The 25,095-nt window shown below is 42.4% G+C and overlaps 4 protein-coding genes across 6 annotated transcripts; 3 read left to right on the top strand and 1 right to left on the bottom strand.

Moving 5' to 3' along the window:
• Positions 1-316: 316 nt before the first annotated feature.
• On the top strand, positions 317-6,846 carry parn (poly(A)-specific ribonuclease (deadenylation nuclease)). 2 transcript variants are annotated; one of them, XM_084466248.1, is made up of 26 exons: positions 317-391; positions 617-694; positions 784-863; positions 976-1,043; positions 1,419-1,500; positions 1,625-1,685; positions 1,989-2,154; positions 2,307-2,369; positions 2,461-2,499; positions 2,580-2,622; positions 2,722-2,802; positions 2,907-2,963; positions 3,096-3,173; positions 3,279-3,322; positions 3,405-3,447; positions 3,562-3,637; positions 3,737-3,847; positions 3,968-4,037; positions 4,120-4,175; positions 4,303-4,389; positions 4,489-4,563; positions 4,675-4,846; positions 5,027-5,154; positions 5,651-5,693; positions 5,819-5,973; positions 6,058-6,846. In XM_084466248.1, the coding sequence occupies exons 1-26, from the start codon at positions 373-375 to the stop codon at positions 6,102-6,104; spliced, it is 2,022 nt and encodes a 673-aa protein (XP_084322374.1). In that variant the 5' UTR covers positions 317-372; the 3' UTR covers positions 6,105-6,846. The 2 variants fall into 2 exon arrangements, with proteins under 2 accessions (XP_084322374.1, XP_084322373.1); XM_084466247.1 differs by having other exon boundaries at positions 5,627-5,693.
• A 362-nt stretch (positions 6,847-7,208) lies between these two features.
• On the bottom strand, positions 7,209-13,568 carry rexo5 (RNA exonuclease 5). 2 transcript variants are annotated; one of them, XM_084466264.1, is made up of 19 exons: positions 13,432-13,568; positions 12,910-13,161; positions 12,659-12,785; positions 12,268-12,388; positions 12,052-12,159; positions 11,860-11,948; positions 11,661-11,776; positions 11,425-11,563; positions 11,163-11,257; positions 10,949-11,051; positions 10,750-10,835; positions 10,440-10,548; positions 10,055-10,171; positions 9,814-9,951; positions 9,270-9,362; positions 8,576-8,999; positions 8,283-8,476; positions 7,922-8,031; positions 7,209-7,479 (listed from the first exon to the last, which is right to left on the bottom strand). In XM_084466264.1, exons 2-19 carry the CDS (start codon positions 13,140-13,142, stop codon positions 7,422-7,424), a joined length of 2,460 nt encoding a protein of 819 aa, XP_084322390.1. In that variant the 5' UTR covers positions 13,143-13,161; positions 13,432-13,568; the 3' UTR covers positions 7,209-7,421. The 2 variants fall into 2 exon arrangements, with proteins under 2 accessions (XP_084322390.1, XP_084322391.1); XM_084466265.1 differs by lacking the exon at positions 13,432-13,568 and having other exon boundaries at positions 12,910-13,193.
• Positions 13,569-14,160: 592 nt separating this feature from the next.
• On the top strand, positions 14,161-17,521 carry eri2 (ERI1 exoribonuclease family member 2). The gene is given in 10 exon segments (XM_084465500.1): positions 14,161-14,228; positions 14,314-14,375; positions 14,459-14,539; positions 14,637-14,764; positions 14,856-15,015; positions 15,274-15,374; positions 15,464-15,545; positions 15,630-15,718; positions 16,053-17,150; positions 17,153-17,521. Coding segments are annotated over 10 exon segments (2,106 nt in total). The 5' UTR covers positions 14,161-14,193; the 3' UTR covers positions 17,423-17,521.
• A 421-nt stretch (positions 17,522-17,942) lies between these two features.
• On the top strand, positions 17,943-20,427 carry thumpd1 (THUMP domain containing 1). The gene is made up of 5 exons (XM_084465636.1): positions 17,943-18,436; positions 18,532-18,694; positions 18,781-18,866; positions 18,969-19,131; positions 19,392-20,427. The coding sequence occupies exons 1-5, from the start codon at positions 18,233-18,235 to the stop codon at positions 19,715-19,717; spliced, it is 942 nt and encodes a 313-aa protein (XP_084321762.1). The 5' UTR covers positions 17,943-18,232; the 3' UTR covers positions 19,718-20,427.
• The last annotated feature ends 4,668 nt before the right edge of the window (positions 20,428-25,095 follow it).

The following is a 25,095-nucleotide window of genomic DNA, read 5'->3' as shown; positions in this document are numbered from 1 at the left end:
GACACTGACACACACACACACACACACACACACGCACACACGCACACACGCACACACGCACACACACACACACACACACACACACACACACACACGCGCACTTTCTAACTTATGTCACATGTTTCTAACGATATGCAACCTCTTTAAAAAGACAACTTTAAATCTAAATATTGTCCATTTAAAATATTATCACGTTAAATTTCAAAAATAAAACAAATATTATTTCATATAAAATATGGAGTTTAATAACTACTTTTATTGTGTGCAACGTCAAATGCGTCAGCATGCAGCACCGGAAGTGTTAGGAAAAGGGTTAAAAAACCAATTGTAACAGGCTAGCTAGCGTTAGCTGTCAGTGGTATTTGTGCAGGGATGGAGGTTACACGGAAAAGTGAGTAGCGGGATTTGGATAACAGAGTTCCTCCGTTTGCTGTTTACTTGTAAAAAAACATATTGTGCAATAAAGATAATTGTGTTATAATGTAGTAGAATCTCCCCATTGAGCTGAGTAGACGCTGGTGCATCGTTGTTGCTAGCGGTGTCGCTAACGTGCCTGCTGGGAAGCATGCACACCTGGTAGTCTTGCATATTGCTCACCTTCCCCTTTCTCTTGCAGATTTTAAAGACTGTTTAAGCGCCGTGTATAGCGCGATAGACGAGGCTGATTTCCTTGCTATAGATGGCGAATTCTCAGGTAACTATGGGCAAATTTGAGCCCCCATTTCTCAAACGCACGGGTGCAACTCAAATCCTAATCGCTGTGCTTTTTATAACATTTCAAAGGTATAAGCGATGGGCCCAATGTCAGTGCACTCACCAATGGCATGGATACACCTGAGGAACGATACGCAAAGCTTAAAAAGGTTTGCACGTCTCCGTTGTACTTCACTATCTCCCTCCTCTGTAGGTTATTGCTACCAGCATCCACTTTTGGCATGTTTGGCATTGCTTTAATCTCTTATTTTCCTCTCCTAGCATTCCATGGACTTTCTATTGTTCCAGTTTGGCCTGTGTACGTTCAAGTATGACACGGAGGCGTCCAAGTGAGTGGTTGCAGACTGTAGGACTACGCGCACACATGCTAAAATGTGTTGTATGGCGTTTGGATTTTGTTCTGTTTATAATATTTGCAAAATCAACGACTGCCATGTGTTCTTGAATATTTGCACCATAATAAGTGTATCCATCGAGTTTCCACATGTAATATAACTTTGACTTGTAGTATTATAGAGACTCAACTACCCTGTTAAAACAATAAACAACTAAGTAGTTATTTTGTGTGCATCAACAAAAAATGTAAATTATTGTATATTGCTCAAATTAAAGACAAATGTGCCCAAGTAGTTATCGCTATCAAACTCATCAGAACAATGGACAAGCTCACCAGTCTAAACATATCCTATTTTTCCCCTCTCCAGGTACATCATCAAGTGTTTTAATTTTTATATATTCCCAAAACCCTTCAACAGAGCATCACCCGACATTAAATTCATCTGTCAAGTAAGTCCTTGGTCAGCTAAATCTGTCCCTCGAGCCATGGTCATTAATCACAATTAAGACTATTAAGAAGATTTACTGGGCTGAACTTTTGTCAAGGTAAAGACTGTTGTTGTTGTCGTTTCAGAGTTCAAGTATTGACTTTCTTGCAAGCCAGGGGTTTGACTTTAACAAGGTCTTCCGCCATGGTAAGTGAAATTAAGTCTTTATTTACGGTCTGTTGAACATCCACACTAACCTTACAATATCATTCAGAATAGGGCAAGCTTTATAAAAATTGCACGTTTCACATAAACCTTTTTCATTTGAAGTATCTGATTTAACAAAAGCCCACTCCATATTCGTAATGGATCGTGCTAAAAAATAACAATTCAAAAGACTGACACGTGAACGGTCTATTTGGAGTTGTTGTTCCGAAAGTCATACACCTACATCACAAACAACTTTATCTCCATGACTGCATTTCCGGATTTTAATTTGACTTGCCGTAGGGATCCCTTACCTAAACCAGGAAGAGGAAGCCCGTGTGAGGGAGCACACAGAGGAGAGACGGAACCAGCAGGCCAACGGAGCCGCGACACCGTCCTACATCTCGCCGTCCTCTAAAGGGCCCGCGCACGTACCCGAAGAACACAAGGACTTCATCAGCCGGGTCATGTGCGTTCCCCTGATGAGTCGAATTCGTAGACGCCTCATGGAAAGAAGTCAGCGTTTCACATGAGGACGGCTGGAGACGTTTCATTGTATGCCGTTGGTTACCATCTTAAACCTGTTGATCAAGCAAAATGTCTCGTCCTTCTCCTCTACAGCGAGAAGGTTGATGGCCTCTTCACCAACGCTGAAAAGACTGTGGAGTTGGAGCCATGTACCGGGTAAACCACGTGCCTACTTGCCTCACCAAAAGTAACCTCAGGCTTTTTTGTATTTGTAGCTGACTCGTTCTCTACCGTTCTTCACCCGTAGGTTCCAGAGAAAGCTGATATACCAGACTCTTAACTGGAAGTGAGTTTGGCTATATTTGTTCTCTGCGGTTGCAGTAAGTGTCGATGGGCTCTGGCTAATGCATTCTCCTACGCTTTCAGGTACCCCAAGGGTCTTCATGTGGAGACCATAGAGACGGAAAAGGTAAGAATTTGTCTCACTTCAGCTTCAGACCACATTATCTCATGCAACTGTAAGCCCAGGAGAACAAGCGTGGATGTTCGTTGCCTCATGTGTTTGCAGAAAGAGCGCTACATTCAGATCAGCAAGGTGGATGACGATGAGCGAAAGAGGAGGGAGCAGCAAAAACTGGAGAAGGAGCAGGTAGATTTAGGCTTTTGAATACGGACGTCGTTTGATTTCTGACTCAAACGGGGGTCTGTTAATCAATTGTTTTCCCCACCCCCCATGCATTCATCTTCTCATAGGAGGAGCTAAATGATGCAGTTGGCTTCTCAAGGGTCATCCATGCCATCTCTAAATCTGTAAGTGTCTGTTATTGTTTAAGTAAATGTTTGTTTTTGTTAGGGATTTCATAATCTGAAATCCATTGGCCGTTGTGATGTTGGGTGTTCTTGATGCCATTTACATCTGGGCTTTGTCACTCTGTGATTCAGGGTAAACTTGTGGTCGGACACAACATGCTTCTGGATGTCATGCACACAATCCACCAGTTCTACTGCCCACTGCCACAGGTAACATGGATACACAATGCATGAAGCACTCGCACCATTGACTGAGGCTGTGTGGTTTATTGTCTTTTATAAAAAAAAACTTTTTGTTTACACTTTTCTCTCTAGGACCTCCAAGACTTCAAAGAAGTCTCCATGTGTGTGTTCCCAAGGTGAGCTTTTAAGCATTTGAAAATAGATTTTCTTTTTGGCACTTGGATTCAATTTAAAAATATGTATATATTACATTTTTAGACTCCTGGACACTAAACTGATGTCTTCCACACAACCTTTTAAGGTAACAAACGCCCTTGCTCACAAGTATTCCTCACTAAATATACCTAGACGGGGGTTTAACGTATCTGACTTACTTGCTAGTGTTGGTGACCTTCTGCTGCATGCCCTTTTCTAGGACATGATTCCCATCACCTCTCTGGCAGAGCTGGAGAAGCGCCTCAAAGTGGCCCCCTTCAAATCTCCTAAAGTTGGTGAGGAGATGTACTCGTATGGATTTCACGCATCCCGCATGGCTTAAGTCCCATCCTCTTTGACACGCACACTTTGTCTGCCCACTGTTCTCCTGCCAGAGACTGCAGAAGGCTTCCCCAGATATGACACAGCCCAAGAGCAGCTCCATGAGGCCGGCTACGATGCCTACATCACTGGCCTGTGTTTCATCTCCATGGCAAATTACCTGGGTAAAAGCGCATTTCCACCTCTCTGCTTGGTGCAATTTGTGCATCGCAGAAAATCATTGCAGAAATCGTTTTCCGACTGCCAGGTTTGAATTGTCTCCTTTCCTCTTTTCCTCTCATTAGGTTCGTTTTTGACCCCTCCCAAAGCCCACATCTCTCCTCGCTCCAAACTAATGGAGCCCTTTTTCAACAAGTATGCTCATTATATTTTTCTGACTTTTTTTTTTTTTTTTTTCGAAAATCTAATATCATTTTCATTTCCTTGTCCTTTCCAGGCTTTTCTTGATGAGGATCATTGATATTCCCTACCTCAACATGACCGGCCCCGACTGTAAGTGAACCATTTTCTGTTCTGAACAGTTTCGGCATGTTGTTTTTTTTTCCCCAAGTTCAACCTATTTTTATTTTTTATTTTTTTTCCTGCTACTTTTGCATGATGAGTTTGTTTTCTTCCTCAGTGCGACCTAAGCGGGACCATGTTCTCTACGTCACCTTCCCTAAAGAATGGAAAACCAGCGACCTCTACCAGCTCTTCAGTGCCTTCGGTAGAACACACCTTTGCTCTGTTCATATCTATGCCATGCAAGCCTCATTCGTCCCATGGACCCCTACTTAAATCTGTTTTAACCCCCCCCCCCCCCCAGGTAATATCCAGGTGTCCTGGATAGACGACACCTCAGCTTTCGTCTCTCTCAGTCAGACGGACCAGGTTCAGATAGGTGAGAATCCCACCATACTTAAAACAAAATGATACCACATTTTTACAAACTCATTATTCAATGCTAAAAATGCTACTGCAGGTGACTTTTAAATCTGTTTTGTTCGTGTAGCAATGAACACCAGTCGCTATGCAGAGAGCTACCGAATCCAAACGTACGCAGAGTACATGAAGGGCCGGCGGCAGGAGAAGGATGTCAACAGCCAGCCTGACCAGTCTTGGGGCGAGGAAGGCTGGGTCAAGTCCCCCACTACAGCTGGAACTACAGGCTACGGCTATAAAGGGTACTGACCTGCAGCTCCAATGGGCCCCATACCCTACAGCTATACAATATTGTCAACAAAAGGCTTTTAGTCGAGGACAGCCCTGCTTTCTACTGAAAGTCTTGCGACATGTGCAGAACATTACTATGAGCCACACAAACGTGTATATATTTGATGTATACATTTTTCTTTATCCTGAAGGACTTTGGGCAAGCGCAGCATCAGTCCCAATCAAGCAGATCAAGGGGCTGGAGAAGTTCAGGCCACCGACGGCTGGAATCAATGCAGCCATTCAGATGGCATGGGGAACAAGAAGCTCAAGACTGATGGTGTGCACCCCTTTTTATACTCAACCTAATGAACACAGATTCCGCATGCTGAATCATGTAGCACTGTCTGTTGACAATTGGTCTCACACATCAGACTTCAGATTAATAATCAGACGGCAGACATGGTGTTTCACTCTTCTGCTTGACTTATCGTGCGGCTGGAAGCGGGGATTTGAAGTCTCTAATTGGCTGTTAACAGCCAGCACAAACTCTGCCGGTATTCGTTTACTGCAAACGTTTCAAGTAAATGGTTCAAGTCAACACTGTGTAGACCAGCCACTCTAGAAATACACTTACTTTCCTGAACAAGCGCTAATGGCACCCCTTAGTTTCCCGTTTCCGGCCTGAATATGTGCCATCTCCACCAGAAGTTCTGCTATAGCAGGACTGCTTCATCCATAGATTAATTGTCTGTAAGCCCTTGCATGAAGGGTGGGGGTCGGTTGTAACATTGTCAACGCTGTCCTTATAGTGCTGTACTCTCAATCGTATGCAGGAGTGGTTGACAGCAGGACGTCCGAAGGCTGGCTGAAGACTCCGTAAGTCTATCGCTGCTGATGCTGCACATGTATATCCCATGTTTATCTGATTAGCTTCACATTACCATAACCATTTCTGCTGTGGGCTTGTTTTTCATTAACCCCATCCTCTGGTGTTTGTGCAGGTGCACTTCAGAGTCTTCAGAGTTGAGTCCGATCAATGAAGAGCAAAGTGCCGAAGGGCCAGTTCCAGCTAATGAGGCTGAAAACACCTGGCAAAACCCTGTGACCAATCAGGGCAAGAAGGCTCGTAAGAACAACAAGAAGAGGAAGAATGACGGTTTGTACAGTGCTCTTGTAAAGTAACAAATACAAATTATCTTGACCACCACCCCTTTATATTGACTAGATCTTTCTTATGTAGGTTCTGAATCAACTGCATCCCTGTTTGATGTCCCTGCGGTCTGGTAGTTAGGGGGTGGGAGGGAGGGCCCTCCCCCTCAGGAAGTATCTGTTTCGCTTCAAACCTTTGCTTCCTGGATCTCATAGCACTTGATGAGGATCATGAATAGCATTGGGTCAACTCCTCCTGACTGTGATCAATTCCTCAACAGTTACCATAGGTACCAGCCAACACATTTGACTGGATTACTGAAGGTAATGCAAAAGCCATAATCACAGCAGCCATCTTGTAATGTAAGAGTGGGCAAATCTTCAATTCTTTACTGTTCTGTAAAAGTTTAACGGGCAAGTACATGCAGGACGATGACGACATGGCGGAACTATTCACTATTTGCCAATTTTAACCAGCTGGTCCGCTCCTTTAGTCTTGTGTTTTGTGTGTGTGGCTACCTGTGCGTCTAGAAAGAATTGTGCTGGAAGCATCACTTGACTGACCCTATAGTTTAGTGTTTTTAAAAGAAAAAAAAATACAATCAAGTCCCTTTTTCATTTTTTAAAGATTGGAACTTGCAACTTTTCCAGTTTTATTGAATCTATAAGCTTCTCCATGATCCTGTATTTATTATTGGTGGTATATAATTTGACCCTTTGAAGGAGCTTTGTATGGAAATGTGTTTCTTTGACTTTATTTGTTTTGTTTTTGTAAACTCCCAATCTGTTTGTTCTATTGCGCAATGTGTAAACGTTAAGAATACGTGTACATTTTGTATAAGGAAATTTAAAAATGAAATATTTCCTTGCAAAGGAAAAATTAAAGAATGTTTCTTAATACTGATGTTTATTCTATTGATTGCACAAAATGGTACATTTTACTTGTGAAACAACTGTCAAAGCAGGTATCTAAATTAAAGCCAAAACTTTTATTTCTTAAGGTATAAAATATACAGCAATATTTGCATCATGATGCTGTATTCCATCAGTAAGATCTTCATTTAATGGTTAGGTCATGTTAAAACGGCCAACAGCCTTGGGTTGTCATATTTAAATTGATCATTTGTCACCAAGATGAAGATAACTAACTTGACTTGGAAATTTAATATAAAATTCTACACCATCTTTCAATGGTCAAGTCTTGGTCAAGACAAACTCATGGAGAAGGATCTTTATCCTCACAGGGGGCAGTACAAAATACCCATTGACACACAATGAAGGACATTTATTTGTCCTTATGGCTAACTTGGGGGGGAAAACCAAAGACTAGCCTTTTAAAATATTTATTTGCTAAATTTAAAATTGAAAGGCTGACATTTTGTATTGCAGTTATTCAGGCTGCTCAGACTAGATTCTTGTCAGGAAGTTGGTGCAGATGGCTGTGTCACAGCCCACTCACAAGAAGCCATTCTTGACCTCCATGAAGCACAGACCAGGAAAATGGCCATTGAGGCTAGACATCAGATGGAGGGAGAGAGACGGTTAATATTCAGATTACTTTTAGGAATACTTTGAAGTTTTGGGTAGTTAAAACCTAGTTCAACCTGGACCATATTTACGATGGTTTCGGGTCTAAGTGACTATCCTGTCCCTTTGGAGTACATACAATGATGTGTCATTTCCCCTAAGGCGTACATTGCACCCTGTTTTCACACTCAATACTGGACTGATGTCATTGGTGTCCACATAAGTCACTTGAACACAAAATGATCACAAACTAGGGACCAGGTTGAAAAAATCCTAAAGTTTTCATTTAACCATTAAGTACATACACACTGAGAAGGCAGTAGTTTGAGGAATTGCAAAATGGATGACATTATTTTAGATTTTTAGAACTTTTGGATACAAATTACATAAAATTCAGTCTGTTGTTCATATTCTACGATGGTATTCACCTAGTTTGTCCAGGAAGAACTACAACAGACAAGGTGCAGTCCGGGAGGGATTTAAAAAGTTTCCTCAGGCGGTCATCCAACTTCTTCATCACACGCTCCATTTTTCCATCCTAAAATAAAAAAAACGTTAAACTTGTCAACACATTGTCAAATTAGAGAGTTGAGTGTTAAAACAGGACTCTTGTCTCCACTTTAACTCAAACCTGTTGTATTTCGTCATTTTGTTATGCCCAATCCAACGAGTAAACTCGAACACTGCAATACCACCCAACTCTTCAGCAGTATTTCACTCAACATGCGAGTTAACTTTTACTTTGCATTGCTTGGCCCCAACGTTATTTGACTCAACTAATGTACTCACCAATGGGTTGTTCTCCGTAATGGTGTTGCTGCTAAACCTCTCCGTGACAGCCACCTCCTCCATCTCTGTTTTGGTCTCTGGAGCCCATGACCGCAGGTGACCCGGAGTAAGAGAGGGACAGACGAGGTACCTCTGGTCCCTGAGCTCCTCAGAAGAACCCAGGGCTGCTGCTACACACTCTGGACTCTGAAACTCTGTCACATACACAAACTAACTAGTAAGAAACAGAAACACCGATTTGTCTGTACAGATGATGCAAAAAATGGGGGGGAATGTGAAATGTGTTGGCTTACTTATACTCGCATGTCTTGCTCGTCTTCCATTGGGTTTAACGGGCAGGAGGATTCTCTCCACCACGCCGAAGTGGCCAAAGACCTTGTTGAGCTCATTCTCAGACAGTGCACAGGCAGGAGGATCTTGAGGAAACTGATTGTAACCGTTCATAAGAGTCTCATTGAAGGAAGCAGCCATCTTTGAATTGTAAGCATCTATCGTCGTGGTCCCATTTTCGTATGGTTTCGTGTCATTAACCGTCGGATGGGAACCTGGAGCATCTGGTACAGGCACGTGTCCATTCGTGTGAGGAAGTATGTGCGAGGGGTTCACGTTAGGTTTGAGCCTCATAACGTGGACATGGTTCACGTTGAGGGGGTCCTCCTTCAGAGCATCAAGGGTTAAATCAAGGTCCAATGTGGACTCATGAACCGGCCTCTGGACCTAGATGTAGGCAATAACACACACACACACACACATTAATATGCATCTTATAAATAACAGATGAGTGAGTAGGGGTGTAACGATACACAAAAGTCACGATTCGGTACGTACCTCGGTTTTTAAGTCACGGCTTGGTATGTTTTTCGGTACAGCAGTTTTTATTATTTTCCAGTACGTACCGAAATGAAACGTGCATCGAACAGTTAGACCCGAATACGCGTATCATTACACCCCTAATAGTGAGCAGGGTTATGAGAGGGTGCTGCCTACCCGAATGTGCTGTCCATGCACACTGTGTCCACTTAGTGTTTGGACTGCCAGTACAGCCCCCTCCAGAAGCCTAAACTCGATCTCTGCATGCATCTGGGGAGGAGCCGGTGATGAGTGACAGCTTAGCTCATTAGAGTCCAGAAAGTACCTCAACTAGTTCGGTCCATGACCACATCAATATTCTATGATTGGTATTTAGCCATTTAGCAGACGATTTAATTGGGACCTGCAAATGCAGATACAGCTCATTAAGGAACAGGTAGGAGTTATGGTGTCAAACCAAATTATTTTTCTCTGAGGGCGAAACACCATAGTTAATAGAAATGACCAGACCATCAAGTGGGGTATGGAGATAACTTCATAACTAATTACATATTATATTTTCTACACTTCGATGATGTTGAAGACTTAAAAAAATGACACATTTGTCAAGATCCTGTCATGGAGTGCTTCCTAACAGTATTGTCAGTCTGTGTGTCACTACAACCTGTCACTGGACAGAGAGGTGGGGGTCCCTGGCTGACTGGGACCAGCGGTGGCTTACCCTGTGCGAGGTAGGTAGCATTCTGATGCGCTTCACAGCTCCACAGCAGCGAAACAGCCTCTTCACATCCCTCTTCCCGAACCCAGGTGGGAACGGCCCCGCAAACACCACACACATCTGCCTTTGATGTGCATGCAACTGCAATGTACGCACACACACACACACCAATGTATACGTTAATTTACACAGCAGCCAAATAGAGAAAAATCTTTATATACACTATGATGTATGATTGGCTCACTCTTTGGTGGTGGTGTTCCTGTTGTAGGCCGGAGTTCTCCATGTGTTCGGAGACTGAAGAGAACTGTACCAATGAGAACGATAGCCACGCCGTCTGTCTTCTGAAGGAGGCCAGCACCTGAATTCAGAGGGTTAGGGACATTATGAGTAGAGACGTTGTTAACAGTACTATGTCTGATATATGATGTCATATTTTCATCATAATCTGTCCTTTTATTTGACCAGATATTAGTGATAGTGAATTGTAGGTGGTGTTTTGTTTTTTAGGGAATGTATATGAGCTTTGGGGTGTCTAAACCACTAACATGCTCCAGTGTCTATGAGTCAAAGGGCAGGGTGTTGTTCATCAGCACTATTCCTAAAGCCAAACACAACTTCATTTTCACCTCTTTGTCGGAGTTGTGCCACTGCTGATTGGATGGATTAATGGTGATGTCAGCACGTTTTCCAATGAAGGTCACTGACTGTCCAGACCTTTGGAGCACATCAGCAAACCTGAAGACATTTTCAAAAGTTGAAAGTTATTGATTACAGTTTAAGAAATGTAAAAAAGAAAGCATATAAAACTGCAACAGAAAGTGAAACGATTATTTTTTTAAATGCAGGTTTTCACAAATCAAAGGGTATTCCTCTTATATTTGTATAGATGAAAGTATATTTGTATAGATGAAAGTGGCAATGACAAAGCGGTTTTACCTGCTACTTGGGGCAGGTTGAATATCAGTGGGTTTAGATACGGTGAGAGTCTCTCCCCATAACTCATTGATATGGCACTCTACAACCTGAACATGAACCACCAGGTAAATATCAACCAGTCTGGCTTCATAAAGGCATTATAAAGGGTTGTTTGAGTAGGGGGTTAAATTAAATATGTTGAAGAAAGGGAAGATATTACCTGTTGAGGTCCTGCTTTGATAAAATATTGGGCCAACTCCAGAGCAGCAGAAGCATCCTCCATAGGGTCATGACCGCTCTGCTCCTCGGTTTGGATTTGCTTCCTAAGGCCAATGAGTCATTAAACAAATCCTATGTAACAGCAAAATTGATGTACAAACACATGCATCAACCAAAACAAACAAGCACACACAAACATAGCAAGAATCACTTACCCTAGAACAGTCTCAGCTAGGACCTTGAGTTTAAACCTCTGTCCAAATTCTTTCTTGTAAAGCAGTGAGGTGTCGATCACATGGGGATGAATCAACTGTGTGGGAGAATGAAGAGCAGAACCTCATTACACAACGTCACACATATCATGACTATGCACAGTTTTACCATTATTTCATGTTTGTTAAAAGATCAAAATCTGCTTATTCAAATAATATGATTAATTACATTCATTACAGTCATTTTCATAAGCCAGTAACTCACTTTAAGAGCCCTGAGGTCATTTTCCAGCGAATGTCCGACCAGCACTGCATCCCGTGGCAACAGCCGCAGAAGCTTTACTTGAACATCGCTGACGATGGTGGTGACTGGCTGCAGCATTGCGGCGGTAATTCCGGAAAACCTATCAGTCAACAGACCCATCAGATTGCCTCCATGGAGATAAGTGCAGAATATAGAATACTGTTTTATAACTTTGGTGTGTATGGGCTGATATAAACCTGGTGAGATAGTTGAGGATACGGTTTGGAGGTCGCACCAGGTCGTCCATCAAACATTTGCCACTGCTGTCCACCAGAGAGACGCGGGCCAACTCGTTCCCCTGTTCAGTTAAACACTGAAATCCATTGAAGTTATAATCTGTTTGGGCTCTGTGGATTTATATCAGTCATTTGTTTTAAGGCCTTTAGTGAGTCTCACCATCTCACAGTCCAGTCCATAGAGAGGACTGCTGTCTGTTACACAATCGGCACTCTCTGTTGACACAAAGTCCTCAAAGCCCTGAACGCCTAAAATACAAAAGTAAAATACATAAAACATATGCATGAACTGAGCAGAGGCGAATAGAGACGAAAGCAGAGAAAAAAAGAAAGCAGTATTTTAGCATTTTACCTCTGACAGGGAAGTGTCGCTTGATCATCTCTTCCTGTGGGAGAGTGTACGCTGTGAGCCCCTTCACCTCTGTCCCAAACTTCCTGATTATCGGATGTAGTCTCATCACTGTCGAAAACAGATCATTCACATACATATTGAGAAGAAGATAACTGCATAGAGAGCAGCGAGTCAGATATTGGGATGAATAGGCTCTAAATGCATAGGAAAACCTACCATCTCTGAGCTGATTGCTTTCCTGGTCCCTTTGAGCAAAGCATGAACTCACAGATTCAGGCACTTTACTGCTAAAGATTCCAGATGGTAAGTCAGTAGCCGATGGAGTGAAAGTGAGCCTCTAAAAAAGTAATAGATGTTCAAGAGATTAAACTCAGAGAAATCAATACTTGTTTTGGGCGAGGTGGGATTGGCCCCGAATCTAATCTGGTGTTGCTAGAAAAGCTTGACATCGATAAGACCCAAGAGTGGAAACTGGCTAGAAGACAAATCGATGCAAACACCTTTCTATGCATTGAATGGGTTTGTGTGTAATGCCAGCCCACAGTACACCACCAATCATGATACAAAGGTAACATGGCAAGCTTTCATCTGGATGTGAGATACGTACTGTGTTGTAGTTGGTTCTGAGATGTTGCAGAGTCAAGAAGTGTTGATAAAAAAGACACTGGGTAAGGCCATTGAGGACAACAATGTTCACCCCTTGTATGTTCTTTTGGTGACGAAGATGGCACCAACTGTAAAGGACAATAATACCCAAGAGAAGTGCATGAACTACATGGATATCTGGGAAAAGTGTTATTCTTTCCATCATTCCTGAACTGATTAAAGATGAGGTTGATATGACTTCAGTTTGTTTACCTAGGTTGTTTGGCACCGTTGTTTTTCCCCAGAGCAGCGAAGTGCAGCAGTTCTGTTAACATATCCAATGTCACCTGTTGCTGCAGGTGAGCGAATGGCACAGAGATCCTCGGGATGTGATGAACAACACGTCCGGTGTCTGTTATCTTCCTTTTCATTTTCTTACTTTCTGGTAACGTTGATGTGTTTTCTTTTCTTTTCCTGGACGAGCAGGACAGTGTCGGTGGGATCATTTTCAAGATGAATTATTGACTGGAAGACAGCGAAATCTCAGTTGGAAACACCAGTCAATGGATTAAATACTGCTGATTCAGGTATGTGCTACATTAAGACTACTTTCGGAATACATGGTTGAATGTTACCTATTTACCACTTAATGATTACTTAGTATGGTAACAAGTTGGAGCACTGTATTACTGTGACCACCGAACAATGCAACCATCCAGGAAAGTACAGTGCCATGTGGGCAACATGCTTCCAAAATAGAAAAGTGAAAATCGTTGTAAGTCAGTAAAGATTTACCCAAGGGCCGTGGCTAAATGAATATATCCACAATTGGCTAAATGTTAACATCTGATGCTATGGCTATGATATAGACATGAAGCAATGAAGCCCAAAATAAACTACTGACAATTTACGGGTTTCCTTGAACACCGGCAATGTAAACAAACCAGGCTGTATGCGATGTATTTCCGGTTATTATTTTCAAATTAAACTTTACAAATGTACACACACTGTAATAGAACGTACAATATTTCTGAAACAACACTTTCACAAATAACTAAATAATTGTTGTGATTGAGCAATGGGCAGCAGTCTCAGAACCGGGGGTCTGGGTTAAAGCTGTTCCTATGAGTGGTCCTGGATATGTGTGGCGTTTTAATGTTTGAAATTACAGCTTTTATGCAGTAACTGTTAACTGTTACCAAACTGTGCAACAAATAGGGGCAGATAAAATAACGATGTTTTAAGTATTGTCAATTGTGTAATACTACTGAATTCTAAACATGGGTTCCAAAGTGAATATTTAGAATTGCACTTTCATTTTGATGGGAAATACAACGCTGTTCCGGGTTCTGATGTGCGCGTGGGGTTGGTCGATGTTCTCTGTGCGGTTAAACGGCCTTACAGACCAAACCAATCGATTGTATAACTTAATGGATTTTCAAATTGTATATACCGCGAACTACCTCACACCAGTTTCTTACAAAATTGTAGAATATTCTACAACCTTGTGAACTTCGATAGAACAAAGGGTATCTCAATGTAAATTGTGTATGCCGCATGGTTTCAAGCATGTCGACAAAGAAATTGGCTAAGTACGGGATTTTGTTTTGTTTACATTGTAAACCATTCTTATGCGTTGCGGCTTTTGATAATGTATTATCTAATGTTACACTACAGAGAATTGGGATTACTGAGGAAGCGCAGCCAGGCCACTGAAAATAAGGCATTTCTTGTCTGTAGTAAGTACAGTATTGGTACTAATCATACACATTCGAGACATTTTAATTTGAGGTTATTAATTTGGTTGTTTTTGTTTTTTCAGATCAAATATTCTCATACTTGATTGTGATTGACTTTGAGTCCACATGCTGGAGAGAGAAAAACAATTATGGCCAAGAAATAAGTAGGCCTCACGTTAAGTATTTTGATCCTCCATCAAAATCTCTCTTCTATCCTAAAATCTATCCTTGAAACTTAGATATTTTCTCTCCGCTCTCTAGTTGAGTTTCCTGCCGTTCTACTCAACACGTCCACGGGGGAAATAGACTCCGAGTTCCATACCTACGTCCAGCCGCAGGAGCGTCCAGTTCTCTCTGAATTCTGCACTGAGTTGACTGGCATTACACAGGTATTTCTTTCTTTCTTTCTTTCTTCGCCATAAACGTTCCGATTTTGCAGCCGGTTTTAAATGTGTATTTTATATTGTATTTATCTTCCAGAGGCAGGTGGAAGCAGGGATTCCCCTCCACATCTGTCTCTCTCGGTTCAGTCGCTGGTTACAGGCCCTGCAGCTTCAGAAGGGGTTGACCTTACCAGGGGAACGATCATCAGCCACTTCTTCAGCACTACAAAAGCCCTGTGCCTTTGTCACATGGTCCGGTAATGGCTTTTTTCATACACCCATTGATGCATGCTAAAGATTATCGTTCTTTACTCAAAAAAAGTATTGTTTTTTGCTTGTTTTCACACAGGGTATGTATCACAGGTTTGCAGGTTATCTATGCCTTGAATTGGTTTATAAAAAATAAAAATAAAAGACAAATTATTGGTGTGTTTTGTGCACACAATGGGAGCTACCTAAGTTGAAATGAAACAAACATTCATGTATACTTTTTTTGGGATGTGTGTGTGTATTAGACTGGGACCTTGCAGTGTGCCTGCAGTATGAGTGTAAACGCAAGCAGCTCCACAAACCCGATGTGCTTAACAGCTGGATCGACCTCCGAGCCACTTACCGAGTATGTACTCTCTCTATCGGTCTCTCTCTCTTTCTCCCAGTGTATTTTCTCCTTGTGTTTTGACAAATACCTATGTATGTGTTTTCCAGCTTTTTTACAGTAGAAAACCCAAAGGACTGAATGGGGCGTTACAAGATCTAGGGATCCAGTTTTCTGGACGAGAGCATTCTGGTAGAGACAATATAAAATACTCTTATTACGTTTTCTATCCTTCTCTGCCAGATGGAACTTAATTTCTGTTTCTTTGTTCTACAGGTCTGGATGATTCCCGTAATACTGCCCAGCTGGCATTGAGGATGATGAGGGACGGCTGTGTGATGAAGCTCACCAGAACGCAGGAGAGGGTGAGTGGCTGCCTGACAACCCATCTGCCGTTCCCGCCACTACTAACTGCTCCACTGCTTGTCTCCCCAAAGAATCATTCCAGGTGACCATCATCCTACTGTCCCATTCCTTTTCTATCTTTTCCATTTAACCTCATTTATTTGTAATTGCAGCTCTGGTCAGATCTTTCTTTCTTATTGAGGCCACTCTATGAAAGTATTTTTTTTGTTCTTTATTTGAGGTGGTTTGCTAAATGGAAGAACGGGAGAGTGTTGATTTAAATGATCTCAACATAACACACAAAAGTAGTCTTTTAATGACTTGCAGAGTTTGTGACTCTCTCACTCATACTAGGCGCCAATGAAGCCCAAGCACCTGTTTGGAAATGCTCCCGTAGAAAACAAGGAAAGTAAAGAAAACATGGCTCCAGATGAAAAGACGCTCTCCAGCCAGGAAACATCGGCAAAGAGATCACTTCAGATAAAAATGTGTTCAAAGACCAATGTTCCACTTTCGGACACAAAGAGAAACGGAAACTCAATACAGGAACCTTTTCAAGAATATAAAAGCCTGGTCTCTCCTAGGACCCTGCTGAATGGTACAACGACCCCTCTGCTGGGGAAGGGCACTGTGGCGGGTAAAAAGATGACCATGGACCTTTTCTCTCCGGTCCTGGTAAATGCTCCTTCACGCCGGGACAATAGCCACAGCCTTGTTCTCTGCTCCACCACCGTGGGATGCATATCACACCTGCCGCAGGTTTGTCTGACCTTTGAGCCCCAGACAGCGGTGCTGGGACACACAAAAGACGGCACAGAGACGGATATCTCGGTGGAAACGGAGGAGTGGCACGGATGTTATGATTACGAGGTGTTGGATGGGGATGATCATGTCCATACCGACTTGTATGAGGATTACGAATCACTTGACGCATCCGGTAATCACATGAAGAGTTCTTTGTCAAACGTGTCGAAATACGAAAATTCTTCCATCCTCATTCCTCATCAGATCAATGTCATGGCAAAGAACAATTTAGCGAAGACTGTTTGTGTTAACCGAAAGGGAAACACCCCGAAATTAGAAGCTAGTTGCTTATCTAATAACATAAGGCCACCCTCTTTGGTCTGTGTTAATGACATAAGACAGCTCCCTAATGACTCAATGGCAAATACATCAGCTGTAAGATCAAATTCAAAAACATTGATTCACCCTAAAGTAGTTTCCAGTAATATTCAGAATATTCAGAATAAAACAAGAACAGGGAACTCGTCCTCACTCATCACGCCCAAGGCCCGTGTCCAAGAGAGGGCTTTGGTACCCAACATGTTCACAAAGCCCAGACCAGTCATGATTCAGCACCATGCAACCAGACCATGCTCAAAGAAACCAAATGAGACGGGCTATTTAATCTATAGCGACACAGCAGAAACTCCCCGTCCCAACTCCGCTCATTCTCTCCGCACCCCACAGAGTGCCATCCCCTCTACCTCAAGCAACCCCATGTCCAGTCGATCTTGCCCGTTGACAACCACACGTTCATCCCTCCAACATCCATCCAGGCCATGGCCGCCCAGGATCACTGCTCCGCTGTGCGGGTGTGGGCGCCGGGCGAAACGGCAGACCGTGTGCAATGGCGGTCCAAATCAAGGACTTGGATTCTACTGCTGTCCAGTGCGCCGGTCGGGCACCGGGAATATGATTCAGAACGGCTGCAAATTCTTTAAGTGGGAGTCGTCTCTGATTAAGGACCACTCACCGGCCAATTCATGTGTCCAGTCTTCAATGTCTCTACATGTACTTCGTCGTCCGCAACTGTCGTCAACCTCAAGGAAGAGCTACTAACTAACAACTAGAAAAATGTAATCCATTGGATATGAATTGAATGTGAAAGTAGTATATTTTTAAGTAATGGAACAATTATGCAAAGGAATGATGTTTCCCAAAAAAAAGGTGTAACGAGTTGCTGTTACGATATGAATTATATAAACAAAATGTAATTTATCCAAATAACTTAAATAACTGATTGTAGACTCAATATACAAAAAAAATTATATTGTCAGCTTTTTCTTTTTTTACAATGCTTTTTTATGTCAATAAAGTATTTTTAATACAGTCAAGGCTATTGGTTTTATTTAAGCGTGACTATAAAGGATTTAATATTTTAAAGGCTTGAATGTCAATTTGAAAGTTGCAACGAAGGTGTTCGATTAAGTTTGTCCCTTCTCGTATGCGGTAGCTCAGGAACCCAACCACCTGTTTTAAAATGTGTGTTGCTAACGTTGAATTAGGTTGCTAATGAATCAATTCATTCGTCTGTAATGTTCATTCTATATATACTAGATTAATTTTTACGACAGGTATGTTTTCATTTTGCTAAAGACACGTCTACTATTCACACAATAAACTGTTAGTTAGCAGAGCTAGGATCCATAGCTGGTATTAGCTGTAACGCTAACGAACGCACTAGCAGTCAACCCAGGGAGTTTCACATTCGAGTTTTATTGGTAAGATAAGACGAGTTACTAGCTCGAAATATGTCGTCGGCGGATAATGACAAGAAACGCAGCAAAAAGCGATACGCTTCTGGCCGCGGGAATAAGCGCTTTAAGGGGTGTAGGGAGCTGGAGGTGGGCATGCAAGGGATCATTATCACGTGTAATATGAATGAAAAGAAATGCACTTCGGAGGCGTACAGCCTGCTCAACGAGTATGCAGATAAACTGTACGGACCAGAGAAGGTAAGTACAAAAAGCGTCCTTTCTAATCAAAATGGACAGTTCGGTATAATTATAGACTTTGAGGTAAACAGCTAACGTTTCACTCCTGATTGTAGATACAAGATTGTGACGGAAGTAACAGCGAAGAGGAAGATGATGCAGAAGCAGCTCTGAAGAAGGAGGTTGCTCAGCTCAAAAAAAAGGGAAAAGGAGAGAAGCGCTTCCAGGCTCTGGACAGTGGCGCGAACAATGTTGTATTCATTAGGACCCACAATGTGGGTAAGTGAAAAGAAAAAAAAATCTTTATATTACCCATGTTTAGTGTGCTCCTCTTATTGAACCAAATGTTATTGTTGCTCACCTAGAACCCGACAAGTTGGTGCATCACGTCCTGTCTGATCTTCATGCCACTAAGAAGAACAAGTCCCGCAACATTCTCAGGATGCTTCCAGTGAGACATGTTATATGCATGCAGTATGCAGATGTTGTCCAGTGTATTTCACTAGTTTGCATTGAAACACCTGTGCTCTGTGTGACCGCCACTGTGTTGTAGGTCAGTGGAACATGTAAGGCCTTCCAGGAAGACATGGATAAGTATCTGATCACGTTCCTGGAGCCGTGGTTCAAACCCCCCAATCATGCCACCTTCCAGATTGCCTTCAAGGCGCGAAACAGCAGCCATAACAAGCGGGATGACATCATCAAAGCTGTTGCAGGTATCTACTCCAGCAGCTGCTTTTACTAGATTGTCTTGTAGATGGGAGTTATTGAGTGCATAATGTAGGCTGCTGGCTGCCATGTTTTCTTCTGGTTTACACTAACTGGTTGCTTCTGTATCCAGTGTCCCGTCTTGTCCATTTCTAGTTACTGTTTTATCTATTTAAACATTTTATCTTGTAGGCAATAAAGTGTTTGGAAAATGTAACTCTGTACCGTATTCATTTGAGTCAAACATGTATTTTTCTTGTTCCCGTAGGTCTGGTGGGGAAGATGAACCCAGAGAACAAGGTGGATTTGACCAACCCGGAGCTTACCATCATCGTCGAGGTCATCAAGACGGTGTGCTGCCTCAGTGTGGTGCCAGACTACTCTCTCTACAGGAAGTACAATCTGCAAGAAGTTGTCAAAGAGGACGCTCCCAAGGCCGATGCTGCTGACAAGAAAAAAGATCAGAAGGCAACCGATCAGAGCGACAGCGCAGAAGTTGTTAAAGCAGAAGAACAGACTGATAAACAAGCAGAGGACATTAAAGTGCCTGAAAATGACAAACCGGTTGAGGCGGAGACCGAAGATAAGAAGTGATGATTTAAGTGAGAGGGACACTTTATTTTAACATTGACGGTTGTAGAAACATCAGCCAAGACGGCATATTCGGCCCCTTGTTATTTCTTTTTAAGTACAAAACAAAGTTAGTAAATCAGCTGAACAGGTTTTTCGTACATTAATAGTTCTTTGTGTGTGATTTATTTTGGATTATACTTTTCATCCTCTGTACATTTATTGTGTGTAGTTTCCCAAATGGAAACTAAAATTAAAGAGGCTTTTAGTTTAATTTGTTTTGTTTTTGTTTTTACCCAGAAATGGGTTTTCATTTTGAACAGCACAAAGAACTGTTGCTTCAGAGCCCATATTAATAGACTGGCCCACTTTTGCAGTTTGAGGAAGCAAATTAGTAGGATACCAGTACAGTTACAGGCACATCACATTTCCTGATATGACGATAGCCTACTTATTGATGGATTAAGAGCAACGGTGGATATTTCTTCTGTACGCCACAAGGTGGGGTAAACGGTCATTGTGACGTCGTGATGCCTGTGTAATGCTAGTCCGAAGTCAGATTAATCCATTTAAATTGATTGGGGCCAGACTTATTGTGACCGAACAGACATTTTTGTATACCTGTTTTTCATTTTAAAACCTGGTTAGCTAAATGGGACACACCTGATAGTGGCTTTTTAACACTAAATGTCCTTCCAGGTTTACTTTCACACTTTCAAGTAATAAACAATTGAATTGTCCTTTTGGGTGATACTTTGTTTTTACCATAAAAAATGAACTGACTTGATCAGTCATGTTTCTGACCAACCAGTAATATACATTACAAATGACTTTGGAGTATTGCAATTAAAAAAAAAAACATAAGCGTCTCCATGTTCTTTTTAAAGTTTAATTGTAGTTCATTATACAGGTAATGAGTGGTCAAATATTCCCTCAACTCTTATAATTGCTCCTGTGAGAAATATAGTCTACTGGCCGAGAGATATGTGTACATTTTTGGCACCTACAATTGTCAGTTCTTACAGGTTAAATGTCACAGCCATGTGTAACACTTGCATTCCCGGGCGGATGTGCAGAGGCTCCCTGGGGTCAGGATTAACAGCCATCCGTCTGGTTCCATACCTGACCTTTATGATGCTCTCTAGGGGCTCATTTGTCTTCTGTCACCCAGACAGTAATCTCACCTCAGCCATGAGGAATTCTCTCTCTCTCTCTCTCTCTCTCTCTCTCTCTCTCTCTCTCTCTCTCTCTCTCTCTCTCGCTCTCTCTCCCTCTGAGGTGAATTGTTAGGCTTATATCACCAAGGGCATGTCTAAATAATTGCAGTTATATAACATTATCTAGTGTCACAGTTATCACAATTATCTATCTGTCACAGTTTAGTTGAAAAAGGATCATGTATTTAGACAAGAGCAAGAGTGTGTGAGTGTGTGTGTGTGTGTGTGTGTGTGTGTGTGTGTGTGTGTCCCTGAGTGTGCTTGTGTGTGTGTGTCCCTGAGTGTGCTTGTGTGTGTGTGCGTGTGTGTGTGTGTGTGTGTGCCTGCATTTGTGCTTCCATCGGAGTGAGCTTCTATTGCTCATTTCATTTGTATGTCATTGTGTGAATGGCAGATGGTTTGGGTTTAATGAGAAATGCTTATCAATGCTGCACAGTCAGTTTGCTGTTATTTCTGCAACCCATTCAGCTCTACAGGTGGAACAAGGCTAGCCCATGTTGATTGTAAACATATATAATATTTTTCCCAGCAGAGCGAATAAACAATTACTGGATTCAGCATATTAAGAGTGTCAACAAGATTTGTTGGCAGAAAACAGAGGTTTTTCTGAAAAGAGCTATATATTCATATTTCGGAAATTACAATAATACTTACTGGTAGTAAGTGGGAGGTTGTCATTCGAAAGTCAATGATTGCATATGTTTGTATGAACTATGGAAGTGAATGAATAATAAAGAGATGGCATATAATAACACATCATATTTATATAGCACCTTTCAGAACACCTAGGGCACTGTACACATAAAACAATTAAAACAAATAAAATAATTGAGACGACCAAAAGCCTGGCTAAAAAGATGGGTCTTTAGGCTGGGTCCAATTAACATTTGAGCGTTCAGTGGACCCAGTTGTACAGGTTCAGTGGATCATTTTGGATCTCTGGAGGAAGGGAGTTCCAGAGGTTGGTGGCAGCAGCCACCCTGAAAGCTCTGTCCACAAAAGGCATAACCTGGTGCGAAGGGTGGTGAGCTGTCCAGTGCCAGAAGAACAGACTTCGGGAGGGGGTGAATAGGTACTGAGAGGCAAGGGCATGAAGGGACTTATATACAGGTGAAGCAGAGGATTTTGACCAGGTGATACAGGACTTGACCGGCTGCCAGTGGATAAGGTCGGGGCTGATGTGCTACCAGGTTTAGTGTGGCTAGGAAATCATGCAGCAGACTTTTGGAAGAACTGGAGCTCATATCTAGGGCTTGATTTGGAACCTTAAATAGGGCTCCATTACAATATTCAAGGTGGGAGGTGATGAAGGCACAAATGAGGGTCTCTGCGACAGAGTCGTTGTGTGATGGACCAAGTCTGGAGTTGTTTCTGAGGAGGAAGGCGAAAAAGTTGTTGAGGGGCTTAATGTGGGGAAAAAACAGGAGTATGGAATAAAGAATCACACAAGGTTTGACAAAAAAAAGTTACAATTATCAAAAATTGAGTTTAAACCAAAGAGGAGCAATCAGAGGAACCGCTGGAAATCAGCAGTCACATTGGGTGTGGTGTTGCTTAAATATTAATCCCCATTAATGCACATTTTTCACAAACCAAGTGTAATCTTTGCGGTTTGATGTGTGGCTCTCTTTTCTGTCTATTTTCCCTGACAAGACTGAAAGCTCTGGTGTCTTAAGAAAGGAAAGACTCATTCTGACCACAGACTCATACTAAGGAGTTCATATGTCACTAGGGGAGTGTCTTGATGGTGGTGGGTCAGACACAGAGATCAATTTCTTTATGTTTTGATTTATTAAAGGGATTTTCTCCTCCTCTGCCTCTCTGGCACATACCCATAATCCTTTGTTCTGTCTGCCTGACTCCCCCGCTGACCTTCACCCCTCCTTTTCCTTTAATTCATATAACCTCAAAGAGGGGCATATACAGAGTGGACTTCATTATCGAAAGAGCCTAGTTGGGTGTTATTGCAGGATACTGCTGTGGCTTACACCTAAAATGCCCTAAGGTTTAATAAATAGTTTGTTGTGCTTTATTGCGCTTAGCTGGTGGATTGAGTCCCATTCTCTGTTAGCGTGCACAGATGTCAGGTTTGTGTGGATGTCTTCAGACTAGTCTTCTATCGGTCTTACTGTAGGGCTGTATTATATAGCATATTATAATTATACAAGTAAACATAAAACATCACCTTTTGACATGCTGCTGTGGCTTTCTTCATACAGTGTTGTACTGTCAAACTGAAGAGCCTGCACTTGGTGGAGGTTCTTCTGTAAGGGCCTTTGGAAAACTGACGCAGGAAACACATTTTAGCATAATGCTAACAAGGACCTTGACAATTAGGTAGACAGGGGAGGTTGACAAGGCGAGGGCCACGGCTAGAGGTTGGCGCTTTAGTGAGGATGTGTAGTGAAAGGAGAAAGAAAGAGGGCAAGAAGAGAGGTGGGACGGGGCCATCAGCTGTCTGTCTTCCTAAGCTTTACTTATTTCTTTTCACTCTTCTCTCTCTGCAGATAGTCCGCCATGGTTAAAGATGACTTAAAAACCCAGTCACCCTATATTATTTATCGTTTTCATGTTTCTACCACAACACATTTCGTATCCTTGGAGGGCTGTTCTTAGGTAATTGTAGTTTGAAACAAACCAGAGACCATTTTTTTTCTTTCCAGGGAACTGACATACACTGCGGTAAGTCCTTTATCCCTGTCATTCCTTATTTTTCAATCATTTATTCATAATATATGTATCTGAAATGTAGCTTTACCAACATCTAACATCTTATCCTCCTAAAAAAAAAATTTATGTATTCTTTTTGAAGGTATTTATTTCCCACAAGAACTAGAGAATTGCCTCTGAAGTGTATGCTGGCCCCTCATAAGGATATACATATTAACAGGATTGGAGATGGTTCCCGACCAGCTGTCAGAGAGGGAGACCGAGACACAACGAACCCCGACAAACAAGGATAAACGGACACACAACCACATTTTACCAAGAGCGTCGACTGAAACTCTATTCCAAACCAAGAAATCTGTGAAGAGGACCTCACTGCAATCAAAAACATCAGCTTGAACATGGAATAAAATGGAAAATGGATGGGAATAACGGAAAAATCTGGATGAAGGAAGCTGCTTAAAATACAACATCAAACACGGCAGGCACAGCAGGGGGCTTCTGGTTTGGTTGCACCCGGCTGAGGGATGGGGCTTCGTCAGTGGGTGCATGCGTGTTTGTATAGTTTTGTGTTGGCCAAATAATCCATCCATGATCAGTCACAATAGGAACCAAAGAGGGTTACAAGACACGCTTGGCTCTGTTTTGACATACCTTTTTTCCCCATACGTGTGCACCCAGATGGACATACAGTCTCACGCGGAGACTTTCTTTGATGATTGTCGATACTGCTGCGTGATGATGTCATACGGCAGAGAGCAAGGGAGGGGTGGCATGATCAAAGGCACGAGGGAGGGGATGAAGAGGCAGGAGAGGATATCCAAGACAAACAACGGGACAAAGATGGCGACTGCTTCCACGACGGGACGTGTTACATCCCTGAGACCACCGGACCATCGTCAGGAACCCTCTTCTTCTCCTGGCCATCTTGTGCACGGCTCCCATTCTAACACGATAGCCATGACATACTGGAACCACCAAGTCATCCATAGTCGTCACCGCCAGCGCCGGGCTAACATGGTAAGATCCTAGCCTTTTCCGTCGCTCGCTCTCTCCTCCGCCGCTATTAAACCATCAAACCTCCATCGCCGGTTGTCTGTTTCCATTGCAAAATCCTGTGTTTTTTTTTTTTTATTGTGCGTGTTTTTTCTTCATTCATTATAATAACACATTTTCTTACCCTTTTCATTCTTTTTTCTTCCCCCCCTTTCATCATGGCCCTTTAGACTGTTAATGCAGGCCTCTCCTGGCCATCAAAGGCAGCACATCAATTGCTTTGACTCCCAAGTGAGTGTGTGTGCGAGAGGGCCAGAAAAAGAAAAAGAAATTGTATCAAAGATCAAGACACGCTTTCATGGCAGATTTTGGCCTTGCTCGGGCTTCCCTCTCCATCATCCCTCAACCCCTCTTGTTTTATGGCCGCTCATTGTCTGAGAATCCGTCGGCTATTTCTTCCGATCACCCGCCACTCCACATCCACACATTCGCTCCGTAATAAAATCAGGTGCAATTCCGGCG

This window comes from Micromesistius poutassou, assembly GCF_964030765.1.
Source record: "Micromesistius poutassou genome assembly, chromosome: 3".
Classification (NCBI taxonomy): Eukaryota; Metazoa; Chordata; class Actinopteri; order Gadiformes; family Gadidae; genus Micromesistius; species Micromesistius poutassou.
The sequence above is the reverse complement of the archived record's forward strand: the minus strand, read 5'-3'. Positions and strand labels throughout refer to the sequence as shown.